The sequence below is a fragment of the Protopterus annectens genome, chromosome 13.part0 (assembly GCF_019279795.1).
Source record: "Protopterus annectens isolate FY-2018-M chromosome 13.part0, PAN1.0, whole genome shotgun sequence".
In the NCBI taxonomy this organism is placed as follows: Eukaryota; Metazoa; Chordata; order Ceratodontiformes; family Protopteridae; genus Protopterus; species Protopterus annectens.
In genome coordinates, this window is record NC_056747.1 from 514,423,358 (window position 1) to 514,447,759 (window position 24,402).

Genomic DNA, 24,402 nt, shown 5'->3' on the forward strand with positions numbered 1-24,402 from the left:
TGTGTGTGTGTGTGTGTGTGTGTGTGTGTGTGTGTGTGTGTGTGTGTGTGTAAAATGCCCCAGTTACTATATACTGGTGGCTTGAGAACAAATGGTGTTGGGTAGAGATACTCAGGCTTTAACCCTGTACCTTGTATGCAGGTGTTAAGGACCTGAATTCCCTACCCACCACCATTTGTAAAAAAATTTCAGATTTTTGCCTCATATTTGATCTGATCTGTTACTCATAATATCTGTGGTTTCTAAATGTTGTAATGCTCGATATTTGATGGTGCAGTGGTAGTATTGCTGCTTTATGGCTGTAGGTTCTCGGGTTTGATGCTTGGCTGGGGTGCCTTCTGTGTGGGGTCTGCATCTTCTTCTTGTGTTTGTGTGGGTTTGCTTTTGTGTCCTCCCATGTTATAAAGACATGTCTGCATTATTTCTTCCTGGGCCTCTGCTGAAAATTGTTTTTTTGTTCCAAGTCAGATTGTCCTGATTAACAAACGTTAAATAAAATTGACAGGCATTTGAATTTCAGACTTCATATTCTTCAGAAAATAAATAGTAACACAACCTTTTATTCTGGCAATTTTCTAAGTTTATAAGATGAATATTTGAAATTTGTCCTTATTTTTGGGACTGTATTACCCCATTATTGGCTTTGTCCAGGTTTTTTGTGCTAAGGTTGACAACTATGGCAAAAACTGAATTCACTGAATATGTCTGAGGGCTGTATTCCCTCATTACTGGGTTTGTCCAGGTGTTTTGTGCTAAGAGGTTGACAGCTATGGTGAGAACTCAATTCATTAAATGATAGCCATTTAAGTTTCAGTCTTCCTCTCTTTCACAAAGCAGCTGATATGGTGTAGTGGTATGTTGCTCTGACTGTTTTGCACAGGGACCTTGGCAGTAAAATGTATGGTGGTAACACAGCATTTTTCTTTCACAAAGCAGGTGATTTGGCATAGTGGTATGTTGCTCTGACTCATTTGCACAGGGACCTTGGCAGTAAAATGTATGGTGGTAACACAGCGTTTTCTACAACTTTCCAAGATTATACAAGCAATGTTTAATGTGTCCCTGTTTTATGGCCTTTTGAGCCCCCCAATAAATTTGGCTTTTTCCAGAATTCTTGTGCTGCGAAGTTGAGATGCAGTTCAGTATTGGGTAGATTTTACAAGGAGCTGAGAGCTGCAGGGGAAGAGAAGTTTAGTGCTGCTTATGGAAAGTCAGCTTGCAATGTTAATAGCACAACAGGTTCTGTACTTGCCTTTTAATGCAGAAGGTTGTTGGTTCTACTCCCACAAGGGGTGAATGCTGCTGTACTGAAAAAGTTAAGATACTAACTATGAGCTTGTTATCTGTTTGCCATCCATTTTCTATTGCAATATTACTAGCTTATCATTTTTAATGTAATATAGGCAATTTATTCCTCGGGGGGCATCAGACACTTTATTTTTTGATGAAACCATGAAATATAAAGGTTTTTGCTAGCAGCAACCTCTTCACTAGTTACAGATTTATTTAATGTGGAATTATTTAGATGACTTTTTTACTTCAGAGATTGTGCATATTTACTGATAATGGTGGACTGTAGAATTGTGCATATTTACTGATAATGGTGGACTGTAGACGTTTGCGTAGACTTTTATGATGGAAATGTTCTGAAGTGGGCAGTTTTGTCATTATTGGTGCATGCATTTTGTTTCATTGTTTACTGGAAAAATGTTCAAAACAATAGGAAGGTGTATCAAAGAGCACGTGTATGTTTCATATGCAAGAGGCCTATGATTTGAAAACAGCCCAGAATTAATCTTTATCAACCACTGGTAAAATGAATTTTCTTTGAATGTGGGTTTCAATGCTGTTTCAATGAATGTGAGTTTCAAGGGCAGAGAAGTTTTAATGCTAAGTTTGTTTAGCCGATGTCTTAGTGTTTGTGCTGTAAAATGCAAAATAAAACTTTCAAATGAAGTCCAAATCATCATAGAAGTAAATACGTATGCACATTAGTGTTTATGGTAAATGGAGTGAAATAGCCAAGTAATGGATCATTGGAATGGCTGCAGGAGGAGGCTCCATTCGACCATGATATTGTGAGGGGGAAGGGCGGCAAACTTAGACAGCCCCAGCTAAACTATACCTCCCAACTGTCGAGATTTTCAAAGAATGAATAGATTTTTGCTTCTTAATTTTGGTTTGCTCCTCATAAAATTTGTGGCAAATCATTTAGGAATTAAGTCACTAAATAATGACGCACTGAGTTTCAGACTTCATAACCAATGCATGCTAAAGTAAGACTTGTTCTATCAACTGTCTCAGTCTATACAAGAGCAATTTTTAGTACTGTTTATATGTTCCAATATATTTGTCCTTGTCCAGATTTATTGCATTAACAGGTTGAGAGGTACATGCAAATAAATTGCTTTATAGAATTAAGCATAGCCAAACCTCTTAACTGTCCCTGATTTTGGCTCAAAATGTTGCTCTTCCCCTAATAATCCCTCCGCAAAATAGCAATTTTGGAAGAAAACATGGAGGGTTTACAATTAAGAAATAACTGTAATCATAGTTATAGATTACTTTTATTTCAGAAATGCATGTAGATTCTTTTATTTTGTCAGCTGCTCAAGTTAGCAGTACTAATATTAAAGTGTCCCTTCTTTGACAGGTTCCCAGCTGTATTGTGTGGCTATTTTATATTTTTACATCACATTTTTGGTCCATTTTTCATAAAATTGTGTTTTTTGGCAAATTAGTGACAAATCATTAAAGACTGAAGTTAGAAAATAATGACAGATATTTGAGTTTCAGATTTCATACCATTTAGAAAATTCATACTAATGCAAGACCTATTCTATTATCTTTCTAAGTTTATGAGTAATATTTTTAAAAATTGTCCTTGTTTTTGGGCCTTTGTCCCACTTCTTTGTATGGTTTTGTCCAGATTTCTTGCTCTGAGGTTGAGAGGTATGACAAATGTGTCAGGGTCATCACAGTCAGCCAGAGACATTTCAAATTGTGACATAGTTGTTGCACCCCACTCCCCTATGTAGTGACTCTGGATGTGTCGGAGCAAGGCAAGGAGTAGTTATGCAGTGTAAATGTGCAGGGTATCCCCCCATCCAAGGTAGACGCAAGTACTAGAGTGGCTTTTCATCTGTCCTTGATTTTTGCAGAATGGTCTGGTTTCTGTCATATTTTTTGTACTGTTGATTTATGCTTGTTACTCAAAGTGCCTGTTGCTCTGTGTTTAAGTAGCAATACTTTAATGACCATCATGTAAGCTTGGCTGAGATTGTAAGATGCAAGTAAGCTTTAATAAGCATACTGTTAAAGAATTGCCAACATTGAAAGCCTTTCTGTTGCCATGTAGAGAATACTTAACTAATGTATAAGTTTTGGGTATTGAAATGCACATGACAGTATTTGTAATAAAGGACAGAATTACATTATTTTAAGAAGCTCATTACACTTGGAGACTTCCAGTCATCTCTGCAGCTTTACCCGTAAACTAAACAGAATGCCAATCGTGTGGTCCATAACCTGTACAGTAATCCTTTTAAGCAATGTATCTTGAGCTTATTTCTTGTCTGCTTTTCATTTTTTACTTTGATCATGTTTTCCCCATGAAACAAGTAGATAGTTGTCAGGCAGCAGGTCTTTTTTTGGATAAGGAACATTTTTACAAGTGGGGGCATCAGAGATTTCTACTTTCAGCATGTTACTTGGTACTTTAATAAAGCTGAATATAAATTATAATTAGAACTACAGTGCAAGAAGTGGTTTGAGTTGAGTGCTGCTTGTTTTTCTTATACTAGATTTTGACTGGCATTCCATTAATGTAAAGTAATTTATTTTTCATGCCTCAAAACCTTTTTGTTTCCATCCAGATATTAAGTAATGTCATGCAGCCAATGCATTGAAATATTTTTATTCTTCTACACTTCATTTTGTCTTGATTGGACTCTCATAATGACGGTTTGGCACCCACGGCAGTGTATTTAGTTAGTTTTTTGTGGTTTTGAGCATAGCTCCTCCCCTTTCTAGTTGGCCACACCCCTTCCCATTGACCCCACCCATTCAGCTGTCTCCTGCCTCCCTTTGATTTGAAGTCACCAGCCGCCACTGGTTGGTACTTACTAAAAAAAGAATTAACACACACTACCACAGATTAAAATGTGTAGCAAAATTTAAAATGCAATACCTGTCACCCTGCAAATATTAAAAAACGCACCCCATAATGTACCCAGACTGCCTCAGCAACAGAAACTGCATACTTGAGTATGACAGTAATAAATACTGTCTAAACTCTTGTGGATCCTTCTGTCTATAACAAACTTCATTCAACACTACTTCAGAATTATAAGAAGAAGTGCCGAATTTCTGCAAAGGGATCTTTTCTCACATCTTAGTAGAAGCACCCAAAAATCAGTTTGAACTGTAATGAAGTTCTGGACTTGCAGACATTGTCATTGTCAACTATTCTGATGTAAAGAGTCAGCTTACTTAAAAAAATGCAGTCCTATTAACCTGCAAATATCAAAACTGTGTTCAAATATTCTTGACAAGTAGGTAATCTGGGCAAACATTTGGACACAAAAGTAGTATATATTTGCAGGCAGAATAGTATTTAAATCCTCCCAATTGTTGAAGAATTGCAGGAAAACATTCAGAAACTAAAAAGTTTAAAACACTGACAGTAAAAAAACTACTTTTCTGTGAGATAAGGATAATGAATAAAAATCGACAGTTTCTATTTTTATTCAGGCTGACAGTCGAAGCACATAAAGAACTATCTTCTTCTTCTTTCGGCTTTTCCCGGTTAGGGGTCGCCACAGCAGATCACCTGTCCTCTCATGATTGGCAGTGGAGTTTTACGGTGTCGAGTTGCCAGCCCGGCGCCAAACCTTCCACAGAAGGCACACACATGCAGTCACTCACACCTAGGGCCAATTTATAGTGTCCAATCCACCTACAGCATGTCTTTGGGATGTGGGAGGAAACCGAGCACATAAAGGACTATAACTACTAAGAAATCATTTAAATTTAAACTTGGCAAAGCCAAACTCCAATCGCAGCATGTCAGCAAACAGCTGCCATGCTATTGTAGTGTACCAGTAAAATGGAGTCTCAGGCTAAGCCAGGTTAAACATTAAAGATGGAAGAATGAAGGAAGCCTTGATAATAATAACTAAAGTTTAGTTGATGAAAGGAGTAGAAATAATGGGCGTAAAATAACACAAGAACTCTCATTACAAGTGGTGTAATCATTTAGAGTGGAAACATATTAATTAATCCATGGTCCCTTGGGATGGACTGCATTTATATTTGCATAACTATGCTCACATTAATCATTTCAAATCACCACTCTTTTCATTAGGAAAAAAACTATTATTATTGCTAGCAATGGAAATTAAATCATAATTCATTAAAAGAAAAAAAATCTGTTCATTCCCACCAATACTATTTCTTGTCTTACTAAAGAATAACTTGAAATGAAAACTCACCTAGAATACTGCAGCAGCACAAAATTGAAAAGCAAAAAGAAAATACTTACACTGTGACTTTAGTTAAGAATTGGGTAATTAATGTTAACAGATCGGCTTTCCGTTCTTTCCTTCCCGTCACTTGCGGCACTTCTCACACTCTTCATTAGCTCTCTCTCTCCCTAAAGATGCAACATGTCATCAAAGCCACGGAGTCAGAAAGTAGCCCGGCAGTTTACAAAAAGAGCAGCACTTTTCACACTGCGTCTCAGCCTTCTTGTGGTGTTTAATTCAGGTTCTGGGGAAGATAGCTGTAACTTTGTGAAGCTTAAATTAACTACCAAGGAAAATATAAGCAATCTGAGTGATATGTGGAAATAAAGAAGGCATTTACTGTACATTAGAGCAAAGTTGCATTATGGTTTGCTTTATCTCCCGGTTCTAGCAGCATATTCCTTTACAGTCGCAAAAGGAATTTCTTTCATTTGTTGATGACATTGCTTTCTACTTTGCTGACAAAACTTAGTCTCTTGACTCAGAATTGGCAACATGGCTTCTAAACGCAACTGGACTGTCAGGATCAACTGACAAGGAAGTGATCCTCACAATTCAATCAAATTTCAGGAGCCACATTGTCAAGCTTAAAAAATGTTTTTTTGGTGCAGGGGAAGGATAAACATAGATTGTACCTCTAAAAGTGGTATACTTGAGAGATGATTGCTAATGGAGGAGTTAAAGCTCCCCAGCACCCCTAGTAAATCTGCCACTGAATACAATAGTACATTAGTACTGGTTACACCACTGTTTTGTACACCTTACCTTTTCAGCTTCTTTGACATTTTTCTGTGACAGACTATTCCTGATACTCCGTGTGCTGTAGCCCTTCTGATTCTACCTTTGACCTCCTCATACATACTTCACTTCTCCTCAACCCCTGCCCAATATTTGAAGCCATTAACCTGCTCTATTATTTTTTAGCTTTTATCTCAGTTTTGTCTTCCATTTTAACCCCATTTGTAGTCATGACAACACTTATCTGTTCTAGTTTCATCTTGTGTGCTTTCATCTTTGCATTCCATTCCCCTATCATTTGTTGGAAGTTCTTGTTCAGAGTCTGCTTGTAATGTCAAATTATCTGCATAATGCAGCTTTCTTTATCTGTCCCCTCTTATCTGTTTGCTAATGTAGTTTATCACCAGTATGAACAACAGTGGGCTCAGATCTGAGCCCTGGTTCACACCCACTCACAGTGGGAACCCTTTTGTGAGTCTGAACACTGTACTTCTGTCATTTGATCGTTGTACATAGCCTGCACTTATTCTGCCAAAGTTTCTGGGACTTTGAACCATCACAGGACTGCTCAAATCAGCTTCATTGGTACAACGTCATAGATTTTTGTAAAGTCTAGGAATGCCCACTTGGACTCTTGTCTTATCTCTTAGTTCTTTCAACTGTGTGCCTCACTGAAGGCATTGGGTCAGTTGTGCTGCACCTAATCTGAATCCATACTGCTAATGTTACCTGTTTACTTTCTACTACTCTGAGTATTCATTTATCAATTACCTCCTCCAGAACTTTGATCGAGTGGGACAGGAATTTGATACCTCTATACTCCTCGCAGTTATGCATGCCCTCTTCATTCTTGAACACTAGTGCTAGAATGCTTATTTTTTTCCAGTCATCTGGGATATGCCTTTCTCTCCAAACCACTATGAGTACCCTCTGGAGCCATTTCTTCCCCAACTCACCCAACCTCTTGATCGTTTCTTGCATGACTTCAACATCTTAGTCATATCTGTCGTGACCTCATTTGAGCTTGCTGCACTTTCTGATTTCATTTTCTTTAGTGCTGTTCTAACTGCTTCTAGAGTGGGCTCTTTTTCACTGTTGGATGTGAGTGTCATTACAGCTTCTGTGAGTTTTCTTCCCTACCTTCTTTATCTTTCCTGTGTTTGCTTTCCAACCTGAAAGAGTTTCTTTGTGCCATCTGTTGTGTCACTTTCCAGAAGCTGACAGAGTGCCTCTGATGTACTGTTCTTTGCTATTGCAACTGTTCTCTTAGCCTGTTTCTTATATAACTAGCAATCCTTCTTAGCATTATCTATCTTTTCTATCTTCCACGTTTTCATTCATAGGTGGTTACCAGGCTATTGGCCCTAGGGCCTTTATAAGCCTGTCCATATTATACCCTTGTTCCCTTACTGAACAAGTTGTATGGTCTATATTTACAGGGTGAGTTTATGATCAACATTGACTGCCCTTATCCAATAGAGACATAGGTGACACCCCAAGGGTAAATTTACAGTCTCCCATCCAGTTTTCTAAGTTAAGCTTAAATAGGGTCATTCAGGAGCTCTGTTTTCCCATAAATTGGGAGTTTGTTTCAGATGAGTGGCAATCTCTGGGAAACAACTGTCTCTCTCCAGCATGTCCTGTTCATGTCACAGGCTAGGTTAAGATCCCTAAAGTGAGTGAATCTTGTCCCATCTGAATTTCGAATGTGCAGCATTTCCATTAGGGCAGGGTCTGAGACTGCTCTGTAGGCCAGGCACAACTCACCTACTTATTTCTTTTCATAACTTCCTGGTCTTATGCACTGCACCACCATATTTCATATGTTCCTTATTTTCATACCTGGCTCAGCTGCATATCTGTTCTATAGCCCTCACACATGCTGCTTTGAGACACAGCTATTTTTGCTCAATTCCACCTATTTCCTCTTTGCTAGAACCCTAAGTATTTCCTTGAATTTGTGTACTTTTGCTTCAGACAGCTTCCAGGTCTTCAGTCTAGTCTCTGTTGACCTTAGAGCCTTCTTTGGCTACTGAATGGAGCTGAATATGGCAACTAGTGGCTTATTTTGTTTGGCTATATATGGCTGCATCACTAGGAATGATGTTGTAATCACTGATTCTACCCTAGTTCTCTTTCTTTACTAGGAGGAAGTCTACCTGAGTTGTATGTTATATAATATAACCTTGCCATAGGGTATAGGCTGAGATTGTGAATACTGGCCTATCATTACACTGCAGTCTGATTGTCATGAGTCTATTATTAATTCTGATAACATTCCTCACTGTCTTCAGAAGACTCACCCGTATACACAGGATATCCTGCCTCTTCCATCATGTCATTCATTTCTAAATTGCACCCTGTCAGTGAACCTATACTGAGCGCAGCAGTCCTTAGTTAATGCTTGATAGTTTGATTAGCTTTTACTTCCAGCTTTGTTTCAATAGAGCTACCCCATCTAACTCAAGCTGGGCAACTGGACATGGGCCAGCCACTAATTTATTGACCCACAGTTACTGGGTTTTACAGTGGGCATACACTGGCCATTATAGGCATATAGACCCCGCCCATCACAGTAGGCTAGACCCTCAACCCATTCATCACTGACAAATACCCATGCATATTTTTGGCAATATTAGTCAATGTGGAAAAAATATATATAACAGCTAGGTTTTACACTGAGTAGCTAGCTCTGAGATGGCACACAGTATGTGAACTGTGTTATCCTATAAGGATACTGTTCATCATGGCTGATGCCTAAAGAGTTAGGTCTATTCAACTCTTGCCTCAGCAGGGACCAAATAGAGTTCATAGTTTCATAGGCAAGTAGTAGGCTACCTGCCCTTGTGGCCATTTTAAGCCTAGCCAATTTGCCTTTGTGTGCATGAAATAAACTATCCCATTTTGTTATAGATTGGCCTTACCCATCCCATGGTCGATAATTATATATTACCCCTAATAAGGATAACTGGGATCATACCATAGATAATTTGTGGGGACCCATGCATGGGATAAAGCATTTTGGAGTTGCATCTGTCCATTGGTAGCACAGGAGGCAGTCCCAAGGTAATTTTTCTATTTCCTAGTCATAGATCTAAGCTGCACTTGAAAACGGACAGAGATGAACTTTGTTTTACGTGGATGGGGAGTCTGTCCCATAGTAACAGTATCCTCTGCGAAATATACCTGTCCTTCCAAACTGTTCTGTTGATGCTGCAGAAACGGTATAAATCTCTAGACCAAGTATTTCCGATGCCATCTGACTTGCTGAAGTGAAGAAAATTCATCAATAATGGATCAGAGGATGCCTTGTATGCCGCACAGGTCATTTCTTAGCAGTCTGTAAGATACTGACTATAGTGACAGGGCTTTGAGTCAGTCTATGTAGGACATGATATTTAGGCCTTGCACTTTTTAGTAAGTATCGCTGTGGGCATTCCAGTTGTTGCATGTGTCCAGACAGATACATGCAAAAGAGGCATTATATTCAATGATTGGCCTAATGAGGGGTGATTAAAGGGGAAAATGACATCCCCAGATCTAGACTCTATCCCTTTGTTTATAAGCTATGAAATATAGAAGGACTTTCTTACAGTAATAAAACCATGTTGGTCAAAAGTAAGGGCACTATCCACTTAGGTTCCCAAATCCCAAAACAACTGAGTCAACTCTTAGGGGCATATCATATTGTCAATGCGGAAGTTCCTTGGGGTAGATGACTCCCCAAAGAATACAATAATACATTTTTGGCACTTAGTTTCAGACCATGATTGTAACACCAATTATTAATTTGAGATAAACCTTCCTGCAGGATGGCTAAATCATTTAGGGATCTGCAAACTTAGTCAGCCAGAGGCTTTTGGTATTGACTTTTACTTCAGAAAAGTAGATGCCAAACAGGAGAGGTCCTAGACCAGAACCCTACTGGTGGCTGGTCTCTTTGTACAGGTAACTTCCTATATTTTGATTATCTGCGTCCTATCTGTGAGCCAGTTAAAAATCCAATGGGTGATATAGGGGCTTATTCCCAGTTTATTTAGCATTTCTACTATGCCTGAATCGGAAATTGTGTCAGAAGCTTTGGCCAGGTAATGTAGAGTGTACCATTTTGCCTTCATCCATCGCTTTGGTGACCTTTTCAAAAAAATTCAGAAGGTTGAATAAGCATGACCTGCCCTTGATAAATCCAAACTGAGACAGGTCAAGTTTTTGGAGAGTCCCTTTGTCCAGATTTATTGATTCCATGATAAGTCTTTCCATGGCTTTGCATATGAGGCTGGTCAGACTTATGGATCTGTAATTGCATGGGTCTGGGGAAGGTCATCTCTTATGCAGGGATTTACTGTAGCGTTTCTTCATTTGCTTAGTACACAACCTGCACACAGACTGAGACTGAATAGTATTGTTAAGAGTATGACTAAATTGTGCTTCATGCTATTTAAGATGCATCCATGGATATTGTCAGGAACCCTTGATGCAGAATTTTTTAGCTTTTGATAGCACTTTTAGGACTTGTTTTTTTATGATAGCTGGAGGTGAGCCAGCTCAGGAATATCTTGAGGAGCAGATGGAGAGGCAAAGTCAGAGTTAAATTTATCAGCCAGTAGGTTGACCATATCTTCAGCCTCATTGTAGGTAACATCATTCACAACCAGCTCAGTGCATTGCACCTTTAAGATTATGAATATAGCTAAAAAAATGCTTTGTGATTGTCTTTGGCTTGGGTAGCTGTTTTAGCCTGAAACGTGACTTTGGTGGATTTTATTAAGTTCCTGAATTGTTTTTATTTCAGTGTCAAGGGCTTTAACATTCTGGGAATAATTCTTCTTACTTTTAGTCAAAATTATTTTCCTTTTATTGTAAAGCTTGTTGATATTATGGTTCCACCATGTGGGTTTGTTTCTGGGGTTTGCCCTGCACTTATTCCTACAGGGTACAACTGCATTGATACAGCTGTCTTGGGCTGGTATGCTGTGGTGGTGTACATTTCTGCATATTCGGTGAAGTTAACTGGGTTTGGTGGGGATTTCACTTAGGAGTATATAGTTTGTCTTAAAGAAATTTCTAAATATACCTTGGGTGGAAAGGATCTCTGATCTCAGCTTAATTTCGAAGGAGACTGCTTTATCGTCTGCCATAACAAGTGATGAAGATACGCAAATGATAGTGCAAGATGTTCTCATATTAGTAAGGACAAGATCCAAGATATTATTCTCCCGAGTAGTACTCTCACTAATTGTTCCAGGGCATTTGTACTGACAAAGTCCATGAATCATTGTGCACTAGTGGTGCTGGGTCTGTATTAAATTCTCGAAAGCCGACAATGTCGAATCTGACATTGTCGACACAAAAATAGCGAAAATGCAGAACATCGAACAAGTAAAAGGAAATCTCCGTAACTAACACCGTTTAGTTTTTTTGTTGTTATTTTTATTTTTTTCTGAACACTCGATGCTTTAACAGTTCGATCACTAAAGGTCGACCTTTAGTGATTCAAACTTTTAACTATTCGATGTTCTAATATAGACCCAGTGGTGCTGTAGGTTTTCCAGTCTATAGCTGGATAGTTTAGATCACTTAGGAAAATGTTTTTCCGTTTAATACTGAGTGATTCTAGTTCTTTTGAATAGGCACTGTGGCTTTCTTTGGTCATAGAGGAAGTTCTATGGCTAGGTAATATATGCTATGGGACCTTTCTGATGGTTAGTTGGATATGAAGAAGCTGTAGTGCATCATGCTGAATTAGCAGCCTGATGTGAATCTCTTATGAATGTACACAGATACACCTCCACACCCCTCCACCACTGTGCAGTAACTGGTCTAAATGTGTGGAAGGCATTATAGCCCTGCATAACTGGAGTGCTCTCCTTTATTTTAAAACCTGTCTCAGTCACTACACAGATGTCAATGTCTTCCAGGGTGAGAAGGGTTTGTAGGGAGTGGAGCTTCTTGTTCAGTCTCCTAGCATTGATTAATAACACCTTCATGTTTTCCTTTGCTTGTTTCATTATGTTGGTAAGTTTATCAGGTTGGGGTTTCCTAAAGAGTACTATGGGGATGGACAATGTCTTTGCCAATAAATGAAGCCCTTGAGGTGACAGATACAGGCCATCCCTGGCAAAGCAGTGCAGTCTATTGATCATATCCTCCCAGGCTGGCAAATATTGGAGCCCCTTTGAATGGCACCAAAAACTAAACCAATTATTTTTTTGCTCATATTGCGGCATCATAGGTTCTTAGGTGTTTACTAGGCTAATGACCACAAAGGCCTTTTTAAGCCTAGCCATGCATCCCAAATCTTTGACAAATTCTGATACACTTGATAAGTGTAAGCATGGCCTGGGAGATGAACCATTTATAGGTTACCTGTGTCCATTAGAGACATAGATAACAAACCAGGGATGAATTTCCGGTTTCACATCCAATTGTCCAAGTTGAACTTGAATTGGCTTAGGGAAGAACTCTGCTTCACATGGTGGATGGGGAGCCTGTTCCATAAATGGGGTAGTCTCTGGGAAACATACCTATCTCTCCAGCAGGTCCTAGTTATATCACAATCAAGGTTTAAGTCTTTAGAATGGGTAATTCTGGTTCTGTTTGTTTTGTGGATATGCAGGAGGTCCATCAGAGTGGGGTCTGGCAATGTCCTGTATGCCAGGCATAGATCTCCCCTCAAAAGCATGTAGAAGACTGAATACAGGGATAGGGCCTTGAGGTGGTATGCATAGGATGTTTTACTTACACCCTGTATTCTTTTAGTCAGGAACCTCTGTGGATGTTCCAATTGTTGGATATGCCTGGTTACCAAAGGGGGCACTGTACTCAATGATAGGTCTGATGAATGCCAAATACAGTGGAACAATGACTTCCTTGGATTTAGATGCCATACCTTTGTTTATACGTTGCGCAGCATAGAATAATTTCCTCACCACTGTAGACACGTGATGGTCAAAGGCTAGATTACTATCTATGTGTGTTCCTAAGTCTATGACTACTTTGTCAACTCTAAGGGGTGTGTTGTCAATATGATAATTACCAGGGATGGATGACTTCCCAAAGGATATTATTATTCATTTCTTGGCATTTAGTTTTAGTCCATGGCTCTGACACTAGTTGTTTATCTGTGTCAGCCCCTCCTGGAGAAAATTTGTGTCAGTGGGAGATTCAATGACAGCCCCTAATTTGCAGTCATCTGCAAATTTAGTAAGCCAGAAACCACTGACATTGACCTTGACTTCTGAGAAGTAAATGCCAAAAAGAAGTGGTCCAAGGACTGATCCTTGAGAGACTCCATTTGTGACTGGCCTCTTTGTAGAGGTGGACATCCCAGTTCTAACTTCCTGGGTCCTATCTGTGAGCCAGTTGGCTATCTACTGGGTGACGTACGAATTTATACCTAACCTCTTGAGTTTGTCTACAATAACTGAATGGAGTATTATGTCAAATGCCTTGGCTAGGTCAAGATAGGCAGTGTGAATAATTTTGCCCTCATCCATTGCTTTGGTGACCTTCTCAAAGAAGTCCATCTGGTTGAGTAGTTATGATCTGCCCTTGACAAAACCAAACTGGACTGGTTCCAGTGTCTGGAGGTTTACTATATCTCTGTTGAGCATCTCCATGATAATTCTTTCCACAGCTTTACATATAAGACTAGTGAGACTTATGGGTCTGTAGTTTCCAGGGTCTGTAGATGGCCCACGTTTGTGCAAAGGGATGACTGTTGCCTTTCTCCATTCATGAGACACAAAGCCTGTTTGGAGGCTACAGTTAAATAGTAATTCCAGAGGCCCTGATAAGTCATGCTTCATGCTATTTAGAAGGCATCCTGGGATATTGTCTGGGCCCATAGATGTAGTGTTCTTGGTCTTAGAGAGAGCATTAAGAACATGTTCCCTAGTGATAGTAGGGTGAGTTATATTTAATGATATTTCCTGAGGGAAGGTTGAGGGGGGGAGAGGGGTAAAGCTGGAGCCGAATATATCAGCCAGGAGGTTTGCTATATCTTCTGGCTCAGTATAGGTGACTCCATTTACAATCATCTCTGCACACATTTGTGTATTGCCTTTGAGGTTGTGTACATAGCTAAATAATGCTTTGTGGTTGTCCTTGGCCTGGGATGTCAAACTTACCTCAAATCTGGCTTTGGTAGACTTTATTTGTCCTCTGAGTTGTTTGTTTAGTTTGATGAGAGTGCTTTTATCCTGCTGGGTGCTGCACCTCCTAATTTTTGCAATGATTTTCTTCCTCCTGTTATACAGCCTATTGGTATTGTGATTCCACCAGGGTGGCTTGTTTTTTTGAGTTAGTTCTATACTTCTTTCTGGTGGGTACAGCTGCCTCTATGCAGCTATCATCATGCTTGTACAGGGCTTCTGTGAACAGTTCCGCATAGGCAGCAGTGTTCTCAGGGTTTATGGAAGCTTGACATTTTACCAGGTTCTCAATTAAAAGCAGGAGGTTACCCTTAGAATAGTTCCTTAATATTCCAGGTTTAGCTGGGGGTCCATGTTTTATTTTTACTTCAAAGAAGACTATTTTTTGGTTTGACCTTACCAGGGAAGGCATTACAGTAGGGTGTGTGTAGCATTCTCCCATATTAGTGAGGACCAGATCCAGTGTGGTTGCACCCCTGGTTGGTGTATTGACGATCTGGTCCAAGGAGTTTGTGTTTACAAAATCCAGGTATGTTTGGTGTTGTATAGGATTCCCAGTTAATAGAGTGGTAAATAAAATCACCCATGAAAATATGGTATTGGGTTGGATGGTTAGTGTTTCTAATAAGTTTAAATACATGGTATGGGTTTCTTGGGTCATGGAGGGGAGCCTACAGCTTGCAAGGAAGTGGCATTGCATTTTGCCTATGGTCCTTGGAAAAGGTAGAATGCTGCTTAATGCTAGGCTCATTCCTGCCTTGGACACATAGTCTGAGAGATCCATCATGTCTCTCTTCATATAATCCAGGAAGGTATACCTCAGGCCACTGACACTGGTGTAAACTATGACAGAGTGATACCGGTACTTATTGTTCAAGGATCTGAGTACAGATGGATTCTGACACCAGACAAGCAGCTAATCATCACACTTTCCTTGCTCAGCCTGGTAAGAGGCACATCTGTATGTCTTACAATTGAGTCACCTCTAACAAAAATGTTTGGTTGGGTTGATGACTGCCTTATGGGCTCAGCATCTGTGACATCGGAACGTCTTGTGCTATGTGAGGAAGTAGGCTTAATATGTTGAGTGTGCTTTGTGCCTGTGTTGTGCTTTGGAGGACTTTGAGGTTTAGACAAGTTAATCTTTAGAGTCTGTTCTGTTGTCCACAGCTCCCTTCATTTTTTAAGGGTGAGTCTGAGGTGGGATCACCCACCATGTTTTTGGAAGATAGGAGGAACCCCAAAGAGACACCTTGAAAACTGGAAGAACATGCAAACTCCACACAGCTATTGGCAGGAGGTCAGGATTAAACCGTGTACCTTGTATATGGGAGGCAAAGACCTTTAACATAGTGACCACTATTTCTCTGTTCATCTGAGTAATTCTACTTTGAAAATTCAAATTTATAATGTCACTTGGTTCATCTCACTTTTTCATCTTGTGAGGGTTTGTAATACATGTGCAATAATTCATACTACTTCAGCTGGTCTTGATGTTTATGAAGTACACTTCATATACTCTCACAAGTTTACTGAAATGTTAGTGTCACTCGCACTTGTGCTACATTGCCCTTCAAACTGTAGCCCAGCAGCAGCATTTCAAATGCTGCTGTTATAGAACCCATGAGCTGACATCACATTGCAAAATTTGCAGGCCTAACCAAAGAGAGGTATACTGAAGCTTGAGATTAGAACATACATATGAAGTAGTAATATAATTGGTATACCCATTATTTAACTTTTAGTATAAAAAAAGAAGTTATGTCTTACCATAACATTCCATCTGTGTTGTCAGTCTTCACTAATCCTTGACTGTGGGCTCAGTTCTGAGCCTCGGAACCGACTCAGACGTTTATTTCAGCTTGCGCCTCCCAAACTCTCAAGCCAGGCTTTTACCCACAATGCTCCTCTCAAAATTACCTCAGATCGAGTTAGCCTAAATTAGTGGCAAACAAATAGACTATAAGAGGAAGAGACCAGATACATGTCTGTAAAAAGAAGCCAGTCCTGTAGGTATCCGATCCACTAAGAGTCTCAGGCTGGGGGACGGAGGGATCTTCACGTAATTCTTGACTGTGGGATAGAGTCCCCAGCTACCTAAACCTTGGGAGGTCTCATGGTAGAATATTCCTGAGCAGCATCAAACCGAATGATGCCCGTCCCCTGGAGACCCGATCCAGTTTGTAATGAGTGCTAAAGGTATGGGGACAAGCCCATATAGCTGCTGCACAAATGCCATCTAAAGAGACTCTGGCATGAAAAACTGCAGAAGTTGCCACCATTCTAGTTGAATGGGCTTTGACAGGGAGTGAGTGATGGAGCCCATTTGATTGACAAATAAATATAATACAGTCTTTAAGCCATTTTGCCAGGGTAACCTTTGAAACTGGAATGCCTAAAAAAAGGGAAGAAAAGGAGACAAACAATTGATCAGATTTTTCAGAAGTCTTTTGCTCTGTGAAGACAAAAACTTAACTGTGAACATCTAATAAATAAAGGGAGTACTCCCCTTTGTTGGAAAAGTTAGGGAAAAAGACTGGTAGTTGAAGTGTCTGATTGATATTAGATTCTGAAACTACTTTTGGTAAAAAGGATGGATTAGTCCTAAGGGAAACTCTGTCTTTGTGAAATATTATGTAGGGTGGTTTGGAGGATAGAGCCTGGAGTTCAGATACTCTTCTTGTAGATGTAATAGCTACTAAAAATAACATTTTCCAAGTCAGAAACTTTAAGTGGCAAGTAGTTGATGGTTCAAAGGGGACAAAGTAAGGAAATGGAGACTCGAGTTAGATCCCAAGGAGGAATGTTTTTTTTAAATGGGGGTCTTAACATTAGAACTCCCTTTAAAAAGTCTTTACAAAGTTTGTGTGACATGAGGGATGACCCATCAAACCATATATGGAAGTTTGAGATTGCCACTAGATGAACTTTAATTGTTGATATAGATGAACCAGATTGATACAGGTTAGCTAAAAAATCCAAAACTTTATGAACCAGAGTCGTATAAGGATTAAGTTCATTGATAAGGGCCCAGTTTGCAAAGTTTTTCCATTTACTTTGATACAGTTTCTTAGTTGAAGGTTTGTGATAGACTACAATGATTTGGCAGAGAGGAGAAGAAAGAGTGCATGCTTGGCAATCATGGGAATTGGAGAAGCTATGTGAGCTTGAGATGATGGATGTTCGGATCAACCATGCCCTCCGGATGGGACAGCAGGTCTGGAGCTGGGTCCAGTATCTGTGGTTCCCGAACAAGATGAGGTCAAAGGATAAGAAATTAAACTTGGCCAGGCCAGAAGGGGGCAATGAGGATTATTGAGTTCTCCGACCTCTTGGCTTTCTTTAGAAACTGGGATATCAATGGAGTGGGAGGAAATGCATAGAGACCGGTGGGCCAACTGTGGAGAAGAGTGTCTCTGAGTGACTCCCCCAGAGGGGGGATTAGCACAAAGTCACTGCTGCACTTGTTGTTTGGGGGGAAGCAAAAAGATTGCAGCAAGGTTGGCCCCAGTGATGAAAAATCTCTTTCTCCACCACAGGATTGCGAGGCATGAGAATTGTTCTGCTCAGTATGTCTGCTATAGCATTGGAGCTCCCCCAAATGTGCATTGCTGTAAGAAAGAGATCACCCATTGCCAAACCCCAAGAGCTTGTCGACACAATGGGTAATATTTGGTTCCCCCTTGCTTGTTGATATACCAAACTACCGACATGTTGTCTGCTTGAATTGCTACTGTTCCCAGAGGAAGGGCATCCTGGAATGCTTGCAATGCTAACAGCACTGCCCTCATCTCCAGATGAATGATGTGCAAGTTGGCCTCTAGTTGGGATCATGTGCCTTGGACTGTCCTTCCAGATAATGACCCCCATCTGGGATGCATCTGTGGTCACTATGGCTTGGGGTTGTGGAAGAATGATTGGTCGCCCCAAGAGAATTTGGTTAGAATGGAGCCACCACGAAAGATCCTTTTTGCAGTGATTGGTAATCATGATTAGGTAAGACACACTGGGAGGCAAGTAAGCATTGTAAGATTCACATGTGATACCTTGCTAAGGGAACAAGAGTGATTGATGCTGCCATTAAGCCTAATGCTTTTAGGACTAACCTGGTTGGAACCCTTCTGTTTTGGATAATTTGTCTGATCTGGGATCTGATCCTTTTAATCTTTCTAGTGGAAGTGAAGCAATTCCTGTAATGGTGTGTAACCAGGCCCCAATGAATACTAATTGTTGAGAAGGTTGTAAATTTGACTTTTTGTAATTTTTTGTGCTGCCTAGAGATGCACAGAAATGCAGAATGTAATCTCTTGCCTGTTCTAACTGATGCCTGGTGGTAGCAGTGAGGAGCCAGTTGTTGATGTATGGAAAAACTCAAAATCCTTGCAGTCTGAGATGAGCTGCAACCACAGCCATGCATGAGTGATCAGTTTAACAAGATCATCAGTGGGCGGAGAGATTCAAGAAGTAGAGGGCTGGGCACAAATGGTCTCCAGGTATACTAACTCCTCAGAAGAAGGCTGGAGGAAAGACCACCACCTCTCTAGGATTTCCAGGGTGCCCCCAAAGGAAACATCTTTTGGAGGTGACCTGGGGGAAATCTTCCCCTTCATCGAAGACGGTACCTTTGGTGAACTCCAGGGAGTCTAAGTGCTTTCTCTTGCACTTTCTGTTCATGGCTACTTCTTCAGGGGGATGCTGCGGGGAAGTGTCCAAAGAGGAAACCACCAAGGGTGGTCTATCCTAGAGGTTTTCTGCCCTCTGTCCCGGGAATGAAACTGATGAAGCTCCGACTGAGGGGATGTGGAGATCTGTCCTGACAGGGATGGCAGAGACTGTGTGTCCTCGATGGACAATGCCTTCTCCATGATTAATAAGGCTAGCTCCCCCCATAGAGGGATGGGAGCCTGGAACCAAAATAGACTTCTTCAGGACAGAGGTCCCACCCCGCACAAAGGAGGCAACCCCCGAAACAGAAGCCTGGGTTGATCCTACATAGGCCGAAGCACCAAGGGTCATGGAAGGCTCCAAAGTTAAAGAAGCCGATCGATGCACCTCAAACTCGACCAAGGAGTCTCCACCCCAGGAGGCCTCTGGTGCAGAAATTCCGAAGGAACTCAAGGCAGCCCTCAGTACCAGAGACGAAGTTGCTACCAGAACTGAGACAGTCGACGCTGGGAGTGTCAGAACCAAGGCCTCTAAAGTCTCGACTGGAGTTGGAGGAGGAGTTGGAGGAGGAATAGGTGGTGTCATAGCAGCAATGGTTCTGATGCCAGGTTGGCTAGGAACCGAAGACAACCCCTTCGATGTGAGGAACTGATCCACCAGTCTCATGATGTTGTCCTCGGAGAGACTCTCAGGGGATTGAATTGATGCCATCGGTGGAGACCTAGGGGGTCTGACATCGATGATGGGACTGGGAGGTCTATCTTTAAAGGTATCAGTAGATGGAGAGTACCTGGACCTTTGTACCGAGATCAATTGATGTTGTTCTAGTACCGGTTTGTCTGTCGGTGCCAAGGAAGCCAATGTTGGCTCCAAAGTCTTTGTTGGTTTTGAGTCATGTCCTATCTTCAGTGCCATTGAAGGGGTCGGTAATGAAGAGTGTTTTGAAGCCTTCTTAGTCAGTTCCAATACACTTGGGAGCAAGGAAGGACGTTTTCTAGAAGTAGGAGAAGAAGATGAAGATGAACTGGCTTCTGTTTTCGACACTGAAATGGCCTCTTCAAAGTTGTTTTTCAAAAGGCCTTTCAAAATAAGCTTATTCTTGTGTTCTGTAAGAGTCCTGGTAGAGAAGCCATGACAGGTGGAGCAACTTTCTTGCAAATGGATTTTGCCTAACAGTAGACGCACAAGGTATGTCCATTGGAATTAGCCATTTTGCCCTGACATTTAAGACACCTCTTAAAACCTGATGTGCCTTTAGAAGATTTGGCTGGAGACTCAGCCTTTTCAGCCATATTGGCAAGAAAATAGAATAGTCACTCACACATATATATACAGATAGAGAGAAAGATAAAGAAAAATACCAACAATGGTAAGTAGAAATACCTTAGAAAAGGTAAAAGAGGAGTACCAACAATGGCACTAAGAAGAACTATCAACAGTAGGGGGAAAATGGAAAGAAAGACACTTACACATGCAGAAATCCAGTAATGAGAGGAGTGGGTAACGATATAGTATACTAGGAGAGACAAAAAGGACATTACAAAGAGAAATATAAGAACAATATAATGAAAACGTATTAATTCTTAAGCCAAGGCTCGAGAGCAGTTGAATGTGTCTGACACACAAAGTGGCAAACGAGATTTGAGGTAATTTTGAAAGAAGCATTATGGGTAAAAGCCTGGCTCAAGAGTTTGGGAGGCGCAAGCTGAAATAAATGGCCGAGTCGGTTCTGAGGCTTGGAACCAAGCCCACAGTCAAGGATTATGTAAAGACTGACAACACCGGATGCCTTGTTTTGTAAGCTATTCTGTGAAATAATTTTTCAGTAATTATGCTTTTTCTTGATATAGACGACAGGAGAATTAGTGCGAATCTGGGACTTATGCCATTTTATACCTCATTTTTGTGAGGACATTTTGTAATAATTATGTTTTTTGGTTTTTTTTTTGCTAAAGGTGACAATAGAGTTAGTGAAAATCCTGGGCTCACATCCTTTCATACTTTATTTGTGCGAGAACATAACCGGCTGGCCACCGAACTGAAAAAGTTGAATCCACATTGGTCTGGTGAAATCATCTACCAAGAGACAAGAAAAATCCTAGGAGCCTATATGCAGGTATTAATACCATTTCTTGTCATACTCAGTTTTTAACATGTTTATTAATCACTTAAGAAATAGGCAAATATACGTTTATATAAAGAAAACAAACCATGTTAATATACTCAGTTACAAGCATTAAACATCACATAAATTCTTTTATACAATTATCATCAATGCAACATTACATAAATTGTTCAATTCCTGTCTTCCTTTAACCATCATTCCTCCTCCTGCAAAGCAGTATTATACATGTATTGTTCCCATAAATTCCTTTTTTTTTTCTATGTAGTTTGCTCCTACCGTTTTCTAAAGATTTCACCTCAGCTCTTCTATCACTGTTACAATATTCACTACTTCAAATACAGTTGTTTTAGACTAAATTCCATTTTCTAGTAATTGCTTTTTGGTAACCACCAGAATTTAACTTAACAAAGCCTGTGTGTAGGAAATGTAGATCCTGTATCTCAGCTCAAAAAATCATTTCCTTAGTTACACCCATTTGCTCACCCAATATTTCTGACAGAGTACTCTGTAGGCAATTTTTAAAGTCTACTAACCCATTACAGTCTCAAAACATATGTTCCCAGTTTTATTTATTTATTATTATTTATTTATTTAAATTTGTTGACCGGGAGTGTCTGACTGGACGTGGGTCCATTTTCAGCGGAGGCCCGGGGAGAAAAGCTCCACAGTAAAATAAACAGACAGTAGTTACATTGGATTACATAGTGATTAACAATTTAACATAGAAATTACTTACAACATATTTACAGATGAAGAACATAGTACATCAGTAGACAACTAGAATCTTTATCTGTGAAGTACATAACAGGCATTAACAAATGTAACAATGAGAAGTTCCTGCTGTATAATAAGTACTAGGCTTATGAGCATCTGAGCTTGCTATCATCAAGGTAGTTAGTGGAGGTGAAAGAAAGGTAGTAGTTGGATGGGGTGGATGATATTAGAGTGGGAGTTGCAAGGGCATAGCCAGCATGTTTTAGGTGCGCTTTTAATAAAGTTTTGAAGTTGGTGCATGATGGTACGGAGGTAATTGTGGGTGGGAGTGAGTTCCATAATTTGGCTATGGCGCAAGAGAATAGTGCTTCACCAGCAGAGTTATTGGCTTTAGTGATCTGCAAGTGATTTTTGTTGCTGGATCTTAGTGGTCTGGTGGTGCGATAGGGTTGGAGGAGATTCTGGAGGGATGGGACATTTAATGGATGGTTTACTAGTTTGTGGGCGAGTGAGAGTTGATACCATTGAAGGAGGTGAGGGAGTTCAAGCCAGCCCAGTTCAGCAAGTGAGAGACAGTGGTGACTACGGTAGGATGCCCCTGTGGTGAATTTTGCGATTTTGTTGTAGCAGGTCTCTAGCTTGTTTAGATCACATTGCCTTAGGTTGGTATATACTGGAGAGGCATAAAGTAGGGTGGAGATAAGGTGGGAATTTGCTATTGAAATCTTTGCTGCTTTGGTGAGAAATTGTTTATTTCTGTATAATGCTCCTATTTTTTTGTGGACTTTTTTTATGGTCGTGGATATGTGAATGTCAAATTTTAGTTTATTGTCTATTTCCACTCCTAGCAATTTGGTGTGTTCAGTTGGGTATATAGTGGTGTTGTCTTTTGCTGTGATGTTAAAGTGAGAGTTGTTTTGAGTATGTTTGGTGGGTTGGAAGATGAGTAGTTTAGTTTTGTTTGGGTTGAGTATTAATTGGGCATCGGATAACCATGTTTCAACAGAGGAAAAGGCTTCCTGTGTGACTTTTTGCAGTTTGGGTAGGGACTGGGCTGAGCAGATGATGGTAGAGTCATCTGCGTATTGGATGAGTGTGCCATGTTTGGTGGCAGAGGCTAGATTATTGGTGTAAACAGAGAAAAGTAGGGGTCCAAGGATGGATCCTTGGGGAACCCCTATGAAGACAGGTAGTTTGGGAGATATGTCATTCTGCCATACAACGGATTGTTGGCGGTCAGACAGGTAACTCTGAAACCAGTTGGTGACTGATTGTGAGAAGGTTAGGTTATTAAGGACAGAGATAAGTTGTTTGTGTGGGACCATGTCAAATGCTTTAGATAGGTCTAGGAAAGTAGCAGAGGAGAGATAGCCATTGTTTTTATGCTGAAGGATAGTGTTTGTAAAGGAGAGTAAGGCAGTGGTGGTGCTATGGTTTGGTCGGAAACCATGCTGAGTACTGGAAAGGAGGTTGTTAGTAAGGAGGTAGTGTGAGACCTTTTAAACAGTTATATGTTTCTTCCCCATTGCACCTCCAGTATTTGCCATCTACCTGGAAGAAAATGATTTTGCATGTGTTTGAGGTATAAAAATACATTTGCAAACACTTCCAAGCAAAAATCCTAAACCGTCTAGACTTTGTTGTACACTTAGGAACCATACATATGTCTTCCCATTGTTTCCTTGTGAATTTCTTAAGTAATCTCTCTTCGCAATCTTTTCTAACCTCCTCTGACTGATTTCTATAGTTATCTAGCAATATTTTATATGCCTTACTACTTATTATTTTTTCAAAAGGAACTTCTGTTCTATATTCAACTAAAAACTCTACCAGAGCAAGTCTTTCACTTAAGATTCGCTTAACTCTGCCTGTTTAACTCTTCACCTGTTCTAGTTGATTTTCTTTCAGGCTCTCTAAAGTTTCTTTTTGTTGGCATCTAAGCAGTGTACTTACTAGCCAGTAACTGAACCTTTCTATCAGTTTCTTTTTTCACACTGGCAGAGCTGAAATTAAGTGTGGTGCCATCTTGGAAAAGCTTGTCATGCTCCATTTTATCAGAAACTTTGACTTATTATGGAATGTAGGCTTTTTTGTGGAGGAGAAGGTTATGCAGTATAAATCTAAAAAAACATATTATATAATTTACTTATTCATTTATGCTTTTCCAAACAGGTTAATATTGCTGGGCCAAGCTCAATTCAGAGTGGACTAAAATACAGCAGTATTAAAACAACTGTGCAGCTTCCCATACAGCTTTGTAAGAATATTGCAGGGCAATGGGCCACTAAGTCAGGATTGCCTGCAGCATTGACTTACCAAAGACTGCCCTGCTTAAAGAATGGACATTTAACTTGTAGTCCTCTATATATAGTTGCATCCGCACATAATCTGAGTTGTTTTTTGTACATCCAAGTTAAGCTATACATTTTTTAACTACTGTTGGAAGAAGCCTGGCAGCTATAGGAACAGAATGCGATTAACA

The 24,402-nt window shown here is 40.2% G+C and overlaps 1 protein-coding gene across 1 annotated transcript in view; it reads left to right on the forward strand.

Annotated features, from left to right (window-relative positions):
* Positions 1–24,402, forward strand: part of MPO (myeloperoxidase) — a 622,068-nt gene that overhangs the window by 350,292 nt on the left and 247,374 nt on the right. The window contains exon 8 of the mRNA XM_044054141.1: positions 21,037–21,197. Within this exon, the coding sequence (XP_043910076.1) occupies positions 21,037–21,197 (161 nt within the window). The remainder of the gene's footprint in view (positions 1–21,036; positions 21,198–24,402) is intronic.